This window comes from Ambystoma mexicanum, chromosome 3p (genome assembly GCF_040938575.1).
Source record: "Ambystoma mexicanum isolate Mex_15411 chromosome 3p, UKY_AmexF1_1, whole genome shotgun sequence".
Taxonomy (NCBI): Eukaryota; Metazoa; Chordata; class Amphibia; order Caudata; family Ambystomatidae; genus Ambystoma; species Ambystoma mexicanum.
The window spans coordinates 647,323,608-647,343,238 of record NC_090925.1 but is presented as its reverse complement, the minus strand read 5'-3'; the positions used below and the strand labels follow the sequence as shown (position 1 = coordinate 647,343,238).

General features: G+C 45.9%; 1 protein-coding gene across 5 annotated transcripts in view; it reads right to left on the bottom strand.

Annotated features, from left to right (window-relative positions):
• HTR4 (5-hydroxytryptamine receptor 4) overlaps positions 1-19,631 on the bottom strand; it is a 1,746,991-nt gene that overhangs the window by 904,255 nt on the left and 823,105 nt on the right. For 4 of the 5 annotated variants that reach the window (XM_069651420.1, XM_069651421.1, XM_069651418.1 and 1 more), the window contains exon 4: positions 13,163-13,363. The exons of the other annotated variant lie outside the window; for it this stretch is intronic. In XM_069651420.1, coding sequence (XP_069507521.1) covers positions 13,163-13,363 — 201 coding nt within the window. The remainder of the gene's footprint in view (positions 1-13,162; positions 13,364-19,631) is intronic. 5 annotated transcript variants of the gene reach the window in all.

Here is a 19,631-nt window from a genome sequence, read left to right as displayed (position 1 = left end):
CTAAACTTTTTGCTGTTGTTTTCACCATGATCTAGACTTTGCCAGAGAAGTGCAGCCTTCTGCTGCACTCCTCTGGGCTTTCGCTCCATTCATACGGGGAAACTGACATGCCCTTAAGACAGTCAGTATCGGGAAACGCTGTTTTCCGTAGTTTCTTTATCATGTTGCGGCTTTCGTGCAACATGACACAAGAGGGCACTGTAAGCTAAGTTACTGCTCTCTTGGGTCTCTAGCCTTCTACAGGCCCTAGATACTCTGTTTGGATTGTAACTGATCGGTGCAAGTGAATCACGGACGGGAATGGTGGCAGCGATCGTTTCTTGTGTTTTTGAGCTCCTTTTGGCGTTTTAAGCGCGTTTCTCACGCTTAGCCCAAAATGGTGGCCTGGCTCCCAAAATGGCCAGACCACGAGGCTCCTTTGTCCTGTCCGCTGACCGTCTTGCCCCCTTCACCTTCCCCTGGTCGAGCCGACCCGGGGCCTTCCTTATTGGGGCATGTACATTCCCGCGAAACACAGATGCTTTTGCAGGCTTCTACAGGCCTTGTGTGTGCCTCCAGGATGTGGGCTGAGATGTCTGGTCCTAATACACATCCTGGGTGCCAGAGAGTCTAGTGTGGTCTGAATGCCTGGGACCACCGTGGTCCGTGATAGGTCCACGTATGGTGTGAGTGTTTTATAAGCGGATCTCCCATTGGGTCCCCTCCGTTTTGGCGCAAAGGGAACCGTGGATAAGAGGGGGCTGGAAACGCCACTACCATGTCGATCTCCTGAGTTCTCACGAACAAAGGAATACAGGAGCCAAGTATCCTGCAACCACGAGGCTGAACCGAGGAATCGCTGGTGACCCGCTGAAGGACTGCTCCTCTGCACTGCTGTCGCTTTGTGAAACCCTTTCTACCTCTGATCGAACCAGAAGGCCTGTACTGGTACTTCGACCCTTGGAATAGCGGGGACAGCTATTCTCGGCATCTTCACCATCTCCTGCACGTAGCCTTCGGAAGTGTCTCTGGGCCATCCAGCAGACTGACCAGCCTACCCAGGAGTCTTGCTCTGTAACCGCCGTCAGGTTGTGTTGTATTTCGAGTCCTTGTCACTCTCACACGATTCGTACACTTGGTATTCCCAGGTCTGAAGTGAGTAGTGTACATTTGGCTGAGATACACACGGCCGCTCCGTTGCCCTGCTGTGGTAACAAACTGTGCGGGTTCACTTAGTTTGGGACATCTTTAACTCAACTCTGCTGCTGCAGAATCTACACGACGACGAGACGTCCCCTGCTCCCCTGAACCTGCCAGCACTGAAACTGACGCGGAGAAGCCTGGGTCTGCTTGCATCGGGGACCGGTGAGTAGCATAGCTAGGAACTGGTCGCCCTCCTGCAGGAGCCCATAGCTTTTCCCCGCTGTGTCAAACAGCACGCCTTTCCGTACTCGCGCTCTGCTCCTGCCCACAGTGGAGGCTGCGCTTGAGTCGCGGAACTCTGTTCTTCTTCTTTTGTTCACCGAACTGAACTGCCTGATTCCCTCGAAGAGACTCCCCTTTTTGCCCATTGGCACCAGCGTGTGCAGGTACTTTTGAGCACAAGGCTCCACTCTTCGTAGGGCTTGGACTTCCTTTTAGTTAGGTGCCTCTGAAGGCGGACTGGGTCTAATCATTATTTCGCACTGCCTGTTTTCCTCCCCTTCTAGGTGGACTACACATTTCGTGCATCTAACGCTTTAGAATCGTTTGTATTTGTATATATATTGTATTGGTTTGGTATGTGTTGGTTTACTAGAGTTTTATTGTGATTTCTCGCTACGGTCATTATTGAAAAGGGCTTGGAATAAATGTGTATATATTTTTAATATAACACCTGTTTGGAGTAATTTGTAAGTGTCCTTGCTTTGTGTGCTCATTGCGGGCTTTCAGTCACCCTCACCCCTCTTGAGACCTAGTCTTGACCGCTGCGATCGCTACCCTGATTGGTCTGGCTTATCCAGAGGTTACCCTGTTCCAAGTAATTAGGTTGGCCTTCTGAACTTCTGCGCCGCCAGGACAGAGTTCAGAAATCCGTCTTAACAACCATATCAAGGAGAGTGCAGTGATCAGACCCCTTGCCTAGCTGGCCAAAGCATCCTGAGATCCAGCTGGCTGTCCAGAATCCCAAACAAAGGAGAGTGTAGTGACCAGACCCCTTGCCTACCTGTCCAGAAGGTCCTGAGATCCAGCTGACTTTCCAGAATCTCAAACCAAGGCTTACTTTGTAAGTAGCAAAATAACCCAGTCCTAAATTGCATAAGCCCTTCCTTGTGTAGCGTTGCACCCATTGAAACCCCATTGATAACCCCATTGGCAACCTCACATTGACAACCTCACATTGCTAGTGTAATTCAGTCACCTTCCCATAGAAAAATCTGTGTTTAGCCTGTATATGATAGCATATTCCCTTTGGTAAACCTCTCAGTGTCTGTGTAAATCCTTAGCATATTCTTAAGTAAATCAATTAATTCCCCCATTGAAATTCATGGTACAAGTTGGTTAAAATTCGAAATTAACCCTCGTGTCCCTAGTGTACTTCTTTAATAATTATAGTCATTAAAGTGTTGCCTCAATAGAATTGGTCTTCTTGTAACTGAAAACCAAATTTGCCCTTGTACTGTGTTCCTTACCCCACAAATTCTTAGTTGCATCTGTCCTATTAATACCCCAAACCGCAGTCCCATTGAGAGCAGTCCCTTTTGCCTACAAGCCTATCTGTCATGTGCCTCTGTCCATGTCAATGACAATCACGTTTTTTATTCTGAGCTATACCCTTTCCCTGAGCTGCCTGTCATTGTAAATCCAGTATAAAACACATTTCTATTTGTCGTTTGTATTTTTCCTTTTGAATTTGCTTTCTCCCCAAAATCGATGCTCCTACTTAATTTCCACGTTGCCCTGGTATGCTGATTAGTAGTCTCTAAGCTTCCCTAGCTCCTGAAGTATAGCAAAACGAAAATCCTTTTATTCTGTCCCACAGCAGTTGTGAGTAGCCATTTGAGTAATAATCTAAATCCGATTCTGCCATTTTGCTCCAAAAACAAGTTTTCACTTTCTTAGGAGGCCTCCCATCCTGGTGTGGTGGGCTTTACTCAAAATCCAATTTTCTCTTCTATCCCTACTCCTTGCCACTGCCTTCCATTCAAAGGAATCTAGTTAGCTAATCTTTGGGGGTGAGTGTTGCAGGGGGGGAGTGCTAAACCATTGGGGTTATCGCTTTCTAAATTTGCTCTTTTTCTGTGTTGCCATTAAAGAGTGTGAGGATTGTAAAAGTATATCTTCACTGAATTGTTTTGTAAAGATTAGTGCAACTGTGTACCACAACAGTAGTAGCTGTAAAATAGTTTGATTTTAATTTTCCATTAAATAATAAATTAATAAATATCTTATTGATACACACTGGCCTGATTCCTGGTCCATTGTGACATGGGCTGTTTGTGGAGCTTGGGTGCGAGACAGGTTGGAGGCCTACTCAAATAAAAGAACGTGTGGTTTATTAAAAAAAAAGTGTTTCATTGTACGCCACATTCATTGTCGGGGAAGGAGTCCCTGGCTGGAGTGTGCCGTGTAATAAAACCGGGATAAAACAATGACGGTTTTCTGCTGTATTACTGCACAGCTGTAGGGAAATAAACCTAGCCTCTGCCTTCTCTAGCTGTTTCCCTATTGGATTGGATATTTGGAGTGGAGCTTCATGTTTGAAGAGGGATCTCTCATATACTGCCTTTGAGTCCAGCCTTGAGGGCAGATGGCGGTCCCAATCCTGATCGCCTAGTTTCTCCTCTGTGACCGTGTCACATTATGCGCATATTACAGACATGCTGCATAGGACTTATGCAGACTTTAACGGAAAGCAATGCATTGGTGTCATTGAAATAACATGAGTATCTCTATTGTTGTTCCTCACATGCTGCATCACGTCTCCAGGCCACGGTGTAGCTTGATGTGGTCCTTCTTGTCCAAATCTGCAGAAGGTTCGAGGGGGATCCAAGCAGCCAGGCGGGCTAGGTCGATATCCGCTTCTGGGTGTCCCTTTCGATGGATATATCCTTTCGTAGACCACCGTAAATCTTCTAAGGAAAAGTCTGTAGAGTTCGGGAGGACTAATCAAATGGGAGGATGTTTGCTGAGATACAAATTATAGATGCTGAGATCTCCCTATGACGACTGCCTTTCTGTGATGGTTTAGGAACACTTGTGGGAAACTCCCTGTGAGAGACCAGCATGGATGGAGGAAGTACGGACCTCTATGGACCTCTTGAAAAGCAAAGAGCCTGTTTGTAGGTAGACAAAGTGAAACTGGTCCACCTAGGAGCTCTGCACCCTATTCCAGTGGCCGTACTCCATTTAGAATCCAATTGCCAGACACATCTACAGGCAGACATCAGGATGGAACTTCAACCTCTCTTCCAGGGCAGGGTGGAGTTGCATGGGCTACTAATCCAACCCAGTCCATGATGGCCAACTGGCACGAGTGCTAAATCTGTGTAAAATCATGGATGCAATAATTGGCCAGTTCCTAGTACACATTGATGCTTGGATGCATGCCGCGTGAAATTTTATGGAGGTGGAAGAGGGATCTCAGGCTTGAGGTTCATCAGTAGAGTAGTGTGGGGCAACATTTGGCTCTCTAGATGATTAGGAATACATCTCCCATGATCCCTCATCATTCACTGATCTGGCTACGGCGGATGAGTTGTAGTCCAAAAGATCTGATGAGCTAAAGGTTGCAGACCCTTACACTATTGGAATCAAAAGCGGTGATGCAAGTCAGGATTGTGGTGCATTGAAAAGGCCGTGTCTGAGTTGCAGCACTGGGATAGAATGCCAGTGCCTAGACTAGGTGCACGTGCAGGGTGAGGTGAGCATTCCACTGCCTTATTAGTAGATGTCGCATCTTCAGATAAGGATCCAGGTGTATTAGCAGAGGTGTATGTGGGTGCCACCACTAGAAAAACAGTGGGTGCTGGGGGTTAGGATTGGAGTCCATTGTGAAGAAGTGTCCGGGGAGCATTAAAGAGCAGAGGGCACAGCTGTTAAATCCTGAAATGCCTCAGCGGAGTGGGAGCCTCCATGGCTGCAGTAGCAGGGATCTTACTGCAATTGACTAAGGTGGATTGGCAGAGCAATGCCAGGTTATGGCTAATGGAATGCCATGAGCTGCTGCATGTCAGGATTGGGCAGCAGTGGAATAACATGGACCGCCATGGAGCAGGTCTGCTGTGCATTAGCAGAGTAGGCTTTAGAACTGGAATGGCATGGTGTGCTGCAGGCCAGGGTGGATGTTCACTGGCAGAGCAGTGACGTCAATGGGCTTGGGGACAGCACTCATTCGTGGCAGCTCGCATGGACGTGCAATGGGAGAGGTGTGTAGGATTCCAGTGCTGGCCTAACAGGGGGCCAGCCAGAGCAGAGGCTAGCTCGCCGAATCACGTGAACAACCCTCACGCAATGGCACCGTGAGCTCTGCCTACTTCATCCCAGACGAGTAGATCAGCGCTCCCTTTAGACTGAGAATTAGCAAGCCTGCTTGAATGCCAACACTACTATTCACAAACACACGGTGCCCCCGCCCAGCTTCTGTTTCTGTACAAACACTTCTGGTGCCAGGGGATTGATTTCCCGGCAAAGCCCAGATCACGGCACTCCGCGAAGGCCTGCGCAGAACTGGCGGTTGTTCTGGGGGACAGATGGCTTGGCACCCGCCGCCTCCCATGCTTGCACAGTGACACATCCACCCACAGAGCCATCGGAACTCTTGGGAGCCAGGAGCCCTGCCACCCCACCCCATATGCCCCCACAAGCTTCTCCAGCACCTGCGAAGGACCAGCCCACGCTCAGGGACGGGTGGGACGACACACCTGGAACAAAGAGGCTGTCATAGAGTGCTGTTCAGCGCGGAGGACGCCATGACTGAAGGTGCACAAGCAGGCCTTGGAAACATACAAACGGAATGCATTCGCATCCGGCCCCAGTCCAATGTGTTGTCATGGGACTAATTTTAGGGGCGGGGGAGAGTGCTTGTCCCTGCAACTTTTGTGGCACACCATTTTGTCCCTCTAATTTAGTAGGGGCCCTTTCCTTCAGATGTCACCCCCCCCACCCCCACATGTTCTGCAAAGTTACTGCACTGCTTGTTGTTGTAATAATTATTTTCTACCACTTAATGCAGTGTTTGCTATCTGGATGTTTGGCAAGCGCACGACTGTTCCCACACTCCAAGGTACACATAGTTATAGACCCGCTCATTCGTACATTTTGAATTTGCTATTCCTGTATGTTGACTGGCACTATACGTGTTCTTCAGGCATTACATGATGATCTATCGAACCGTATTCTCACACAAAGTATTGTGTATTGATTAGTAACGTGTTTGTTTTAGGTTGCTCCAATTAACTTTGTTGACTTTTTATGCATTTCTGATATTGTTTAATCTTTGTGTGTTTCAACAAATTGTATATTATTGTATTTGTCATTTGTTGTTTTGGTTTAATATTTTGACAATGTATAACTGACCAAGTGAATAGTACATAATGTTTTCTTTGGTTGGCATACAAATTGTATGGTTCATAAATGTTTCTATTAAAAAACCAACAGGTCACTGGCTCGAACCAGTCAGGTATTGAATAAAAGAAACGCCCAATACTACCAGGCCTTTGCTAGAACAACGGTGATCGAGTTCCATATATAAATAACGTTCTGGTTGGGACAATACTTTTTGTGAGATTTCTGTATATTTCCCCAGTCCCAATCAAAGATGGGGATAGTCATGTCCTTGATTAGTAAAGAAGTGTCCTACCGTGACATTTGGTATGTTTGCTACGCAACAGGACTTAAGTGCGGGATTGGTCGGAGCCTACAATGATCTTTATGGGAAATTCAGGAAGAAGATACAGGCCTTTAGCACTCAAGATTAGCAAGTCCGCCACTGATCCCAGATAACTCTTCCCAGATACATCCGTCCCTGTTGTCTCCAGGTTGCAGGTTCTGGACAGTGACTCTGTATTGTGATCAATGATAATTTCATGAGTTTAAAGAATTATCAAACCATGAAATATAGAAAGAACAATGGTCCAAAACACTAGCCCAGAGCGCCAGCTGTGCAGTGCAGTAAGTCATAAAACTGGCCCACTTTGATTCAAAATAGCGGGGTCAGCCTTCTGCAGATTGTCCTAATGCTTGGTATGCAAACCCAAGCCCGGACATAATGCTTCCGGAGCTTGGTGTTGGACTCAGGTACTTGAGCCCAATTGGATCAACAGTGAGCCAAGACCTCAACTCACAGACTGCAGTAGGTTGTTCAATGAAAGTCCGGGACTGTCGCATGATACCTTTGATGTAAAGTCCGGGACTGGCCATGATACATTTAATGTAAAGTCCGAGACTGGTGCATGGTACATTTAATGCAAAGTCTGGGACTGGCCATGATACATTTGATGTAAAGTTCGAGACTGGCGCATGGTGGATTTAATGCAAAGTCCGGGACTGGCTATGATATCTTTGATGTAAAGTCCGAGGATGGCGCATGGTACATTAAAGGCAAAGTCCGGGACTGGCCATGATACATTTGATGTAAAGTCTGAGAATGGCTCATGGTACATTTAATGCAAAGTCCGGGACTGGCCATGATACATTTGATGTAAAGTCTGAGAATGGCTCATGGTACATTTGATGCAAAGTCTGGTACTGGAGCATGTCACATTTGATGCAAAGTCCGGGACTGGATCATGGTACATTTGATTCAAAGTCCAGGGCAGGATCATGGTACATTTGATGCAAAATATGGGACCGGCTCAAGATACATTTGATGCAAAGTCCGGGACTGGCGCATGAGACATTTAATGCAAAGTCCGGGACTGGTGAATGATACATTTGATGTAAAGTCTGGGACTGGGGCATGGCACATTTAATGCAAAGTCCGGGACTGGTGAATGATACATTTGATGCAAAGTCTGGGACTGGGGCATGGCACACTTGATGCAAAATCTGGGACTGGAGCATGGCACATTTAATGCAAAGTCCGGGACTGGGGTATGATACATTTGATGCAAAGTCTGGGACTGGGGCATGGCACACTTGATGCAAAATCTGGGACTGGAGCATGGCACATTTAATGCAAAGTCCAGGACTGGTGAATGATACATTTGATGTAAAGTCTGGGACTGGTTCATGGTACATTTGATGCAAAGTCTGGGACTGGCCATGATACATTTGATGTAAAGTCTGATAATGGCTCATGGTACATTTAATGCAAAGCCCGGGACTGGCCATGATACATTTGATGTAAAGTCTGGGACTGGAGTATGGCACATTCAATGCAAAGTCTGGGACTGGGGAATGATACATTTGAAGTAAAGTCTGAGACTGGCTCATGGCACATTTGATGCAAAGTCTGGGACTGGAGCATTTTGCATTCCATGCAATGTCGTGCACAGTCGCATGGTACATTTGATGCAAAGTCTGGGACTGGAGCGGGTCGATTGGAGTTTGAGTTTAGGTATAGGGAAAATGGGACTGGGACAGGCCAGGGGGGTGCAGGAGGCCTCCCACGTCATTTTGCGGTAAAAAAATAGGAAACAAAATGTTATATTGATAATATCCATGGAACCCCTGATTTTGACAACTGTCCCTGTGCTTTTTATCAGAACTGGGACAGGGTTTTTTTAGATAATAGAATGGGGTTGGAGGGCCTTATTCCTTGACAGTCCTGGCAAAGTGAAGTCTGGTCACCTTATATCAGCACCCAGATGTTGGCTGGGTGATTATAGACTTAATCCCTACATGGTTGAGTGGACTTTACCGTTAATGGGCGAGGGACCACGCTCCACCAGGAGGGCCTTTTACAGCAAAGCCTGCCTACCCACTCAAGGGATTAATACTACATTAAGAGTAGTGGATACATTGTTTAAGCAGAAACTGCAGGAATTAATTTGTCTTTTTTTGGTTCAAATTTTCCCAACAAAATGTAAATGGTTGGTTAGGGTGAGGCAATGGCAGAGTTCAATGTAAATGGTTGGTTAGGGTGAGGCAATGGCAGAGTTCAATGTAAATGGTTGGTTAGGGTGAGGCAATGGCAGAGTTCAATGTGGGTGGGGACTAAATGCCATGATGTTCCTACACTTTTTAGTAAAATTGGCCACTTTCCCCTTACTCTTTTTGGGCTGGGAACTCCTGGAATGGCAGGCAAAGGGAATGTTCATTTTTTGCTGTCCCCTTAATGGGGATTTATGCCCAAACTTGCTGGATTTGCTCTTGCTTCACACCATGCTCAGCCATCTCACAGCTGCTAGTGTGGTGTTCTTTATTTCAATATCCTGCTTGGGACATACATCCCATTCCTCGACCTCCTCATAGCCTTGCTCCATTACTGTTCAGCGTTTGCTTTGTTATTTTATGTTTGCACACTAATGTGAAATTGCTGCATGCACAGTTCAATGTCTAGGTAATGGGTGGGTGGGACCGGTGGCTTTAGTCTTTGGCAATTCCTTTAGGCGTGAGAATGGTGGGTCATGTGAAAGAGGAGGGTACATAAAGCTGCATGCTATTGGGACAATGTGAAAAATCAACTTCCAGGACACTAGTGGTCCAGGGATGAATATCGGTTTCTAAACCATCAATGAACCCCACACCTCTAGTACACGAGAAGGTATCTGAACAGATCGGAATACAAGTGAATTATAAGACGTCCTTGTCCAATTTTGGTAACGTGGATGGAACGGCAGGCTTATCTCCACAAGGTCGTGGATCATCCGTTAGTTCAAACACAGTGAAAATATATTTATTACCCAATGATAAAAAGGACTGTCCTGACAAGGTTGTATAAAATATCTTCAGACAGGAGGGTAGTTGGTAAAGTAATCAGTCTTACTGTTCAAGGTTGTTTGGTTTCAACACCAAAGGGGAAACGGGTCATAACGGTCTCTAGGGGCCTTCATAGAAGGACCAAGGTGGCAGAACCACAATGTACCTGGTGCTGAAGAAGTTCTTGATGTTTGACAGCATTGAGTAGGTTCCAGGGAACTTTGCAGCCCATGAGACAGAGTGTTGGTGGTGGGAGACAGCTTTGGGTACCAGGCGGCAGGCAGTTCGGCAAGCAAGGCTGCATGGACGTCTGCAGGCTGTCCGGCGCGGTGGCTCAGGGCCAAGAATCGTTGTCTCTGTACTGGTTGGCCAATTTGGAATGCTGGTAGTGGCGTCTCGGATGGCTCTGGTGACTGCAACGTGACAACAGTCAGCCGTTCAACCGGATGCGGTTCGAGGACTTGACTGTCTCGAAATTGTGCTTAAAAAGAATGACGCTGGATGATGCTTATATGGCACTCCTCCTAGCCTCTTTGCAGGGCCTGTGTCCTTTCAAGGAGGATGGCCCAAAGCTCAGGAGAGTGATTGCAGGCAACAGCATTGTCCTTTGTCCAGAGACTCTCCTGCACTTCCCACCTAAGAAGCTTGCTGTCAGAACCTTGCAGGGCACCCTGTGTGCTGGGTGGTTATCGGTTCTGGAGTTACTATATGGGTTCTCTGAGTCCGGTATCTCCCTCTGGTCCCTGTGAGATGTTTAGGGGAGGGATCTTGCTTCCCTCATGGAACTCCTGGCCTTCCTTCGCTGGCGGAAGATGTAAGGTAGACTGGACCTCCAACTCTGCTCCAAATGAGTCCTTCTTCTTACTCCTTGCAAAGTCTTCAGATGATCTGATCAGTGAGGGACTCAGCCCTCTCTTAAAGCCAAACGGGGCTCAGGGATTGGTGTAGGCCAAGCTTGACTTAAGTGAACCAATCCTGGGTCTCCACCAACAACCTTCATTGATGCTTCAGGTCAGAACCAGGGCTATTGGCAACAGAGAGGGGAAGGATGACAACTAAAACTTCTAAGTCCCAACCATCTTCTTGTCTTCTGTACATCAAAGTGTCTCCCTAATTAACTGAGCCCTATGTGGCACATGATCACAAGATGGGCCTCCTTTGAAGTAAGGGGTTGCAGGCAGACGTTTGTCTCCTACAATTCACATACTTCCCTGCTTTGAAAGGAGTGGTTCGAGACAGGACATTCACTGCCCTTTCATACCAAGGAGGGATATTAGTACCAAGTTGACACATTACATTAGAAAAAGGTGTTGGCGTCTGGTCTCCATTGTCACTTCCTGCACCCAGGCCTCCCCTTAGGCCTGCTAATTAACATTCTTCAGTATTCGCGGCCACTAGCAAGGTGTAACAATGGAGATGCAAATCCATGGGACCTTGAAATGCTAATCAGGCTGCCCATGGCCAGAGGCTATTGGTGTACCCACAGCTGTCAGGTGCCAGCTACACATGACAGGGGAGGGCGGCACTGGTAAACTGTGTCCTCCCAGAGTACATGACTATTTTTCTGCTGTGCGGTGTGCATGGAAAATATGTGCAAGAATAGCCCCACATATTTTACAGAGGTTGATCTCCCATCATTCATTCTTTTAAATAAACAAAAATCAAATAGCCCAGGCGAGCGCACTCTCCCGTGCGGATGGTCAAATTCCTCACAGACAATGACTGAAAATAATGGGTTTCGTTTAAGATGCATTTTGCATCAGTCTGTACTTACTGGTGGAGGGTGGAATGGAGAAAAGGCAGGACCCAGGTATGTTTTTTTTGGGTGGGGCATATGGCGTGGGTATGGGGGTTTGTGGTTAGCATGGGTGAGGGGGAGCAGTCCAGCAGGGAACATTACTTCTTTTGTACATTTCGACCCCTGAACAATATTGGTGAGTGAGGGAATTTTGAGGGGTATTCTGGAGTTTTCAGCCAACCCCTGGATTCTGTGGTAACACATTTGGACAAAAAAACCTGCAGCAAGCATTTTCAACATTAGATATCCATCCACATTAAAACATTCGAGAAGACTTAGGCAAGAAGCATGAAGAGAATAACGAATCAGAAACAGGCCCATAACTTTGCAACTTTTTATGTAACTAGAATATATACAACTTGATGTAAGGAGTAATTTCACCTTTACATATATATCTTTTTAATAAAAACATTTTTGGGATTTACTGGAGAATAAATCCAGTTCCTATTAAATCGGGATAATCAGATGAGGAATTGTTGAAAACCACAAAATATAATATTCGATGATATGCAGACAATCAAGATAAAGGCGGGTAATGGTAGGCTTACTGGCACCTGCCCAAATTAGCATTTCTGATATTTATAAAAGTATGTATCCTCTTACACAGGTCAAGCTCCTACATTGGAAGAGTTCTTAAACAGATCATTGGAATTAATGGAGAAGAGCCAACAATCTTCATGAATTTAACAGAATAAACTCAAATATACACTTTTTATGTATAGCATTGTTGCTCTCCTGAGTGTATAAAAGAAATCGATATCATACACTATCTTTTTTTTGGGTTCCATCTATTAACTCAGCTTTATCAAACAACCTATTAGAAGAAAAAAAAACTATGAAGGTCCATTGCTACAGGAGGACTGAAACATGTTGAGCCTAGATTTACACTCCAGAGGAAATCTTTAAAGAGACTTTTTACATCAATTGCATGTGTTTAATTATTCATTTTTGTAGATGTAAAATAACGCGACCACGAGTTAATGGAAAGTGATGATTTTGTATCATTATTTTATGTACTGAAAGAAAAGGGGATTAGGAGGAGTCAGGGTTAGCTTTTTTTTAGCCTTTCAAAAAGGATTTTCATTAATTAAACAAGCCCAGTGCTTGTGGAACTATTTTGCATTGCTTTATTGATGTACGCGCTGTCAAAGTATTGTCAATTAGCACTTTCATTTTCATATGATGTACTTTAAGCATTTGCTAAATCCACAGTATTCTATTGATGAGTTACATTCCTAGCACACGTGAATTAAAACCATCTGATCTTCACTGTATATTGGAATAATACATTTCTTTGGTATGCACATAGAGCGAATTATCACCCTAAACCTCAGCTAGCAAATATACTAAGCACTAACATGGATCAGCTCGCTTGTGTCAATTTTAGAAAGTGTAACACAAATTAATTTTAAACATCCTTAATCCCAATGATCCAGCCCCCACTTTGTGGTTGAATGGAACAGGACAAACCAGTCATAGCGATTTCTCAAATACCTTTCAGTAATTTCACGGATGGAGCCTTCACAGATTCAATTTCCCTACCTGTCCAGTGAGATGCAGCACAGATGGAGGATGGATGCTGTGGTGAGCAGCACATCGAGTGATGTCCGAACCAGGCAAAACATCTCCCCATAGACCCATTTGTCCTCAACGAGCTCAATGGCGGCAAACGGCATCACCACCACAGACACCAGAAGGTCAGCAAAAGCCAGCGAGACAATGAAATAATTGGTCTTGATCTTCCTGCGAGACACAAACGAGACACAAACACATACTATGAGGGATGATCTGCCTGGAAGCATGTGAGGGCATAGGCAGACTCTTCAAGGGAGGGAAAAGGGGGTGACGAATACGCGTTGGGAATGCTGGTTGGGGATAACTCTGACATGGGTGCTGCAAGATTGAGGCCTCACATTAGTGGGAGGTAGCTAGAGTATGTGTTCTAATGGTTCCTAGGAATGAATGGAATGTTTATTGCCCTGGGCCAGGACAAGGTTAGGTATAATTGCGGGGCAGCAAGATGTTCTTTGGCAAAAATGAGCAGGCCACACAACTCGTTTGGGAAAGCAGAGATTGGAGCCAGAGGGCAGGAGATCCTATCCATGCTATGGTATCTAGTGCCAATAGGTTTGTTGGAACGAAAACACTCAAGCTTAAACCACAATTTCTATGGATGGAGAACCAGTGTTCGAAGGTTGGTTTGGCAAGCATGAGGGACATCCTGATTGGTTGTGGAATGGTTGGTTTAGGGCTCACACTGGTATTGAGGTAGATGTGCAAGATTGATGGAAAATGTTGTGCTTGAATATTGGAGTGGCCAGACATGGATGTGGCTGAGAAGATACATAACATAGAGCTTTGTGAAAGTTAATGAAAGTTATTCAGAGTTATGTTCCAACATTAGAACATGGATCGAAAGATTAGAAAGATGGTCTCGTAGACTAACTGGATCTAGACATCAAGAGATTATATTCATTATGTTTAGGTAATAATCAAAAAATCAAGAGAACAATGACAGGTTTAGGTGCATCACACAGAACATGACAGAACCATAATGCCTCAAAAATCACCCTCACATGCACATCCATGGCCCTCATTCAACTTCCAGGCTCAATAGATGCTCTTGCAAGCCATAATCGATTTAAGAAGTCAGTAGGCAACTAATGGAAAGTGCTCTGCAAAATAGATTGCCACCTTTCAAATACCATTTTCAACACGGGAATACATTATATTTGCGTGATAAACAGAAACGACCATAGCTAGTAAAACTTTAGAGGGATCAGCTTCTATGACATGAGTTAACCAGTGGTAGCTTGGGACAAGGATCATGGGTGGCGCAGAACCCCTGATGCTGGTTTGGGTTATGGGTCTGTCACACATTCTATTACACCTCCACTCTGGCTGGATGGCATGAATGGCATTTAGAGAGCCACCCTGGATGGGATGGCCTCCAGATCTTTGAATGCTGCTCGCCTGGTCATAGGAGGGTTGGGGTGGCCCTTGGCTCTGTTTTGGGAATATCTGTAGAAGGTCTGGGGTCCTTATTTAATAGTCCACTGGATAATGAATCTGAAGTAGCCAAGTGGATTTAGGAAGCTGCTTGAGACTCAGTCTGATTGCTGCTCCAAGTCGAATAAGGTTAATTTCTGGCTCTTCCCTCGACCAGGACTTTGTTCAGGTGCTTACATCCCTTCAGGTTTCAGAAATATTCAGCTCACCTTCCATCACTGCACCCTGGGCCTCATCTGAATCTCTTCACCACTTTCTGATAGTCTTGCGAAGAGGCTCCTCCTGCCAACTGGACAGCAAGCAGGCTTTAATTGCTGCTCTTGGTTTTGACAATTTCATTGTGGGACATTGCTGCTCGTGACCCTGCCTCTGCTTTTGGTCATTGGACAGATTTGGCTGCTGGGGCTAAGTCTTGTCTGCTGCTGCATCTCATGCAACCTTCTTCAGGGTGGTTTGCTGGAAAGAGGTAGTTGCTTTCAGAGTCCTGAGTCACGGGCCTGTTCTTCGTCCGTGACTGTGTGTCCATTTCCAGAGTCCAGGACTGATGTCAGCTGAACGCGCTCTGTACACCAGAACCCATTGCTGCGGTAGCTATTCAGGGGCACCAGCCGCATCATCCATCCATGTGAGTAGGCTCCTCCAGGTCGTAGGACCCCCATTGAGTCCCTGCTTTTCTTCGTTTGGGCATGTGGAGCGAGTTTGACAATGCCTTTGTATGCCCATCTGACAATTAAGCTTTCATCTTGAGCTGAAGTCCTTAGTCTGAAGGCACCCCTCCACTTTAGTAGTGGAACCTGGGCCTAGATTTATCTTTTTGGTCCTCATCTGGGTGGCTGCCTTTGTCTTAACACGGAAATGTGTATATGCATGCCTACCAATGGTGACAACATTACTGGGGCATAACCTTTGTATTTGTCCCATTGGTGACTGTGGGAGGGCGATATTGACTATTTAAATGATTTACCCTTGGACACTAAGTGAACTTTCATAATGGAACTAGTACTTTTTTTTCTAAGATGTTGGGTGGTCTTTTAAATCTTTATTTTATAGTTTAAAAGCAGTATTGCATGATTTAACCAACTTCTCTTCACAATTTTAACTACATCTCCGTATGAATATGTTGCCAATTGATTCTGTGTAGCTGTAGTTTAATGTGTGTTTGAGGTTCCTTTTGGGCTTGTGAGGAATTCAACCATTCGCATGATGCGTGTAGAACAAACACAGGAAAAGGTGTGGGGCTAATTCGCACACATTTTCCTATGCTCACCGCATGAAATACACATAGACCTGTGTACTCTGTGTGGACCCAGCCTTCAGGCGATGTTCCACCTGTCAAATTTAGTTGGAATATGAGAGCCAAGGGTACATCAAGGCATCTCAAAAGGGGGAGGGCAAAATCTTCCTTCTTCCCTGGCCAGCCTAATTAACTAACAAAGGCTCCATGGATCAGCCAAGTCCTTTTTTAGCTGCTGGTAGCAGCTTTCCATACTAATCAGAGTTAAATCAAGCAGGCCCACTGGAGGCCTGGTCACAGGACTAACAAAAGACAGGAAAAGCCCAACAACCTTTAATATGCAGCTCAGTCAGCTCTGTCCTCTCAGTATCAAGGGTAGTGACCTGCCATGTCTGGAGCTATGTGTTTACAGTAGTCATTCCCGCAGGCCGACCCCATTCAGAAGGTATGAGTATGTGAGTTGATGGAGACTGAAAGTCTGTTCTCGCTGCAACTTCAAGGGAGACTTGCCGCATTAACCAGGAACCACAGAGAGCTCCATTAACTAGAGAGCCTCTTTGATCCACAACAGACAGGAAGATGGGTGGACTTAGTATTACATGTATTCACCCCTTTGCATAACCAAAGCACTTTGATTATGACTTCATGCATACAGGAGATTGTTGGTGGGGACCCAGGATTGGTTCATTAAGGTAGGCTTAGCCTACACCAATCACTGTGGCCCATTTGGTTTTAAAAGAGTGTTGAGCCCCTCTTTTGGTCAGATCATCTGAAGACTTTGCAAGGAGTAACAAGAAGAACTCATTTGGACCCGGGCTGAAGGTACAGTCTGTTTTACAGCTTCTGCCAGTTAAGGAAGGCCAGGAGTTCCAAAGATGGAAGCAAGATCCCTCCCCTAGCTATCTCCGACGGAACAGAGGGAGCTACTGAATCCAGAGGACCCTCCAGAAGCTCCAGAACCGGTACCCAGCCACCACACAGCGTGCCCTGCTAGGCTCAGCAAGCAAGCTTCCTAGGTGGGAAGTGCCAGAGAGTCTCTGTATCAAACCAAGGAGAAGGCCGCTTCCTGCAACACTGTCCTCAGCTTTTGGCCGTACACGAGCCCAGTGAAGAAGCTAGGAGGAGTGCATCGACAAGCGCCAACCCGCGTCTGCCTTAAAGGACATTTTTCAGCCTGTTGAGCCCCTCGAGCTGCAACCAACGGCACTGCTGACTGTTGTCACGCCACAGTCACTAATAACGTCTGAGATGCCTCGACCAGTGCTTTAGACCCATCAACAAGCACTAAGACAACGATTCTTAACCCCAAACTGCTGTGTAGGCTAGTCTGTAGCTGTCCCTCAAGCCTCGTTTGCCGAATTGCCTGCTGCCTGATACCCACAGCTGTCTTCCATCTTGAACTCTGTCGCAGGCACCTCAAAACGCCCTAAAACTGACTCGACCCTGTTGAGCACCAAGAACTTCTACAAGCACCAGGTACATTGTGATTCTGTCCTCCTGGCACTTCTCCAAAGGCCCCTATTGACATTTTACGACCCATTTCTCCCGTTCTGAACTATTGCGATTAATTATTTTGCTGATTACCCTCCTGTCAGTATCCAGAGTTCCTCCCTTTCCTTCTTGAAACTGTCTGTCCTCTGTGTTCCTTTACAGAGTGGGTTGTATTTTGTAGTGTGCTAGAACTATCTGTTGAATAATAATAAAGTAGATATTTTTATACAACCTTGACTGGACAGTCCCGTTTATCTTTGGGTAATAATTGTATTTTTGCTGTGTTGCAACTCACCAAGGATCCACGAGCTTGCAGAGATAAGCATGCCGTTCCTTCAACGTTACCAAAACTGGACAAGGAGGCTGAGAATATGCTTGTGTTTACAATCGGTTTGGATCCTTTCTGGTGTATTAGAGGTGTGGGACTGATTGATGGGTTAGAAACCGATATTCATCCCTGGACCACTGGTTCCCCCGGAAGTTGATTTGTCACAGTGCCCCTTTTAGCATTATTGATCTATACTCAAATTGCTTATTTACTGTTGCTAGATACTGACTTTGGAACACATGCTATTCAAATTAATATGGCATATATTTTTCTGTATTCTCTTGTGTGGACAATATTTTACTTGGTGTCTTTGTGAGTGTGATCTGTAATTTACTTCCCTCTCCACAACTCTTAAGAGTACAACATTGCTGCTCAGTCATGCTTACCAGTAAAGATTTGTCCTAATTTAAGGGATAGCCCCTGTGAGAAACCTAAGTCTATCCTCACATCTACTCCCTTGAATCCTCTGTTCAGGTGGCCAGGGAAAGGCCATTGCTTGTGTGCCCTGACCCTGGGGATGGAGATGCGCAGTAGTATCAACAGGTTCGAGGGCCCTTGGGGATCGGGGATAGGATATCCGCAGGTGAGACACGGTATCCCCCCTTTCCTATTGAGAACTAGATTCACCCTCCGCCTGCCTCTATGAGATGTTATAGATCATCTCCCCTCATTTTTCCACATTTATGTCATCAGAGTACTGAGACGAGGGAGAGGAGACTAAGAGTAGTGAACACTAACAGCTCATTTCACCACTCTAATACTGAGACGAGGATGAGGCCTAAAAAGTACCCTGAGGGTCAGGCCTGTCCCAATAACTATGATCAGGCAAATGGAATTGCACATTCATACCTGCAACCTGTTGCATGTTTGTAGGTGTATAAAAGGAGGCAGAGACTGCAGTATAGGAGAGCTGCTGGGTCAGATAGCGTGTCCTTCTAAGGTGGAGCTGGCAACAAGCTGGCAACATATGGGCCGGTGAAAAGGACGCTGAGAGAAGAAGATCCAGGAAGATGCTGAGGCCACTGTGGGCGGCAAGAGAGTCTGGAGCTGGACGAAACCCTTTGCCGTGTGTTCCCCATTGGGATTGGGGAACACTGTGAAGCCGCCTTCTTCTGCAAAGGAAACCATGGAGAGCGAGCGCTGGTCGCAGGAGCCCCTCGAAGTGGAAGAGGAGCGCATGAGAAACCGTGAACGAGACCAGTGCACCTGGAGGAGCTGCTAGACACCGGTGAGTGACGGGGAATGTTCACTGAAGCCGGGGAGCTCGAGAGGCATGGTGTGGGTGCTGGCAGCGGCCGGAAAAGCAGGAAGGCAAGACTAATGGGTCTGAAGACAGTAAAAGTAGATTTTTGAATAAGGAACGATTGCTTAAGCACGAGATTAATGAACATTAATGAATGGGTCAGAAGCCCAGAAATGAAGTGTTTGAATATCGAACAAAGTGACAAGCATGAGGTTTGAATGGTGACTAAGAGAACAACAATGAGAATATCGCATGAATGAAACAGAACGTGAAAAGCTATTTCGAATGAAACAAAGTTAAAGAAAAGGCATTTTCAAACAAAGCGAAAAGTGAGCAAATCAAACCACTATTGAATAGTGTGAAGGCAAGGTGGCAGTCAGAAGGAGAAATGCCACGAAGGAGAGTGTGTGAGAATCACATGTTGATCAAGGCAAGAGGCCATTAGAGTGCATCAGAAGAATAAGTGGACCTAGAACACAGATGTGAAAAGGAAACCTGTGTTTTCAAAGAAGTTCTAAGAGGAATTATCAACTGTTGTAAAGTGCCATGGGTCATCAGTTGCGCGACCAGTGATGGGTGGACCATGTGGTCCGACAACTGCGCCTAGACCCTTTACCCTTTCCTTGGATTGAACCAAGAGGAATTAAAAGGAATTAAGAGGCTGAGGAAGGTCGGCCTGAAAGTTCTGCAAGTGATGGAAATGAAA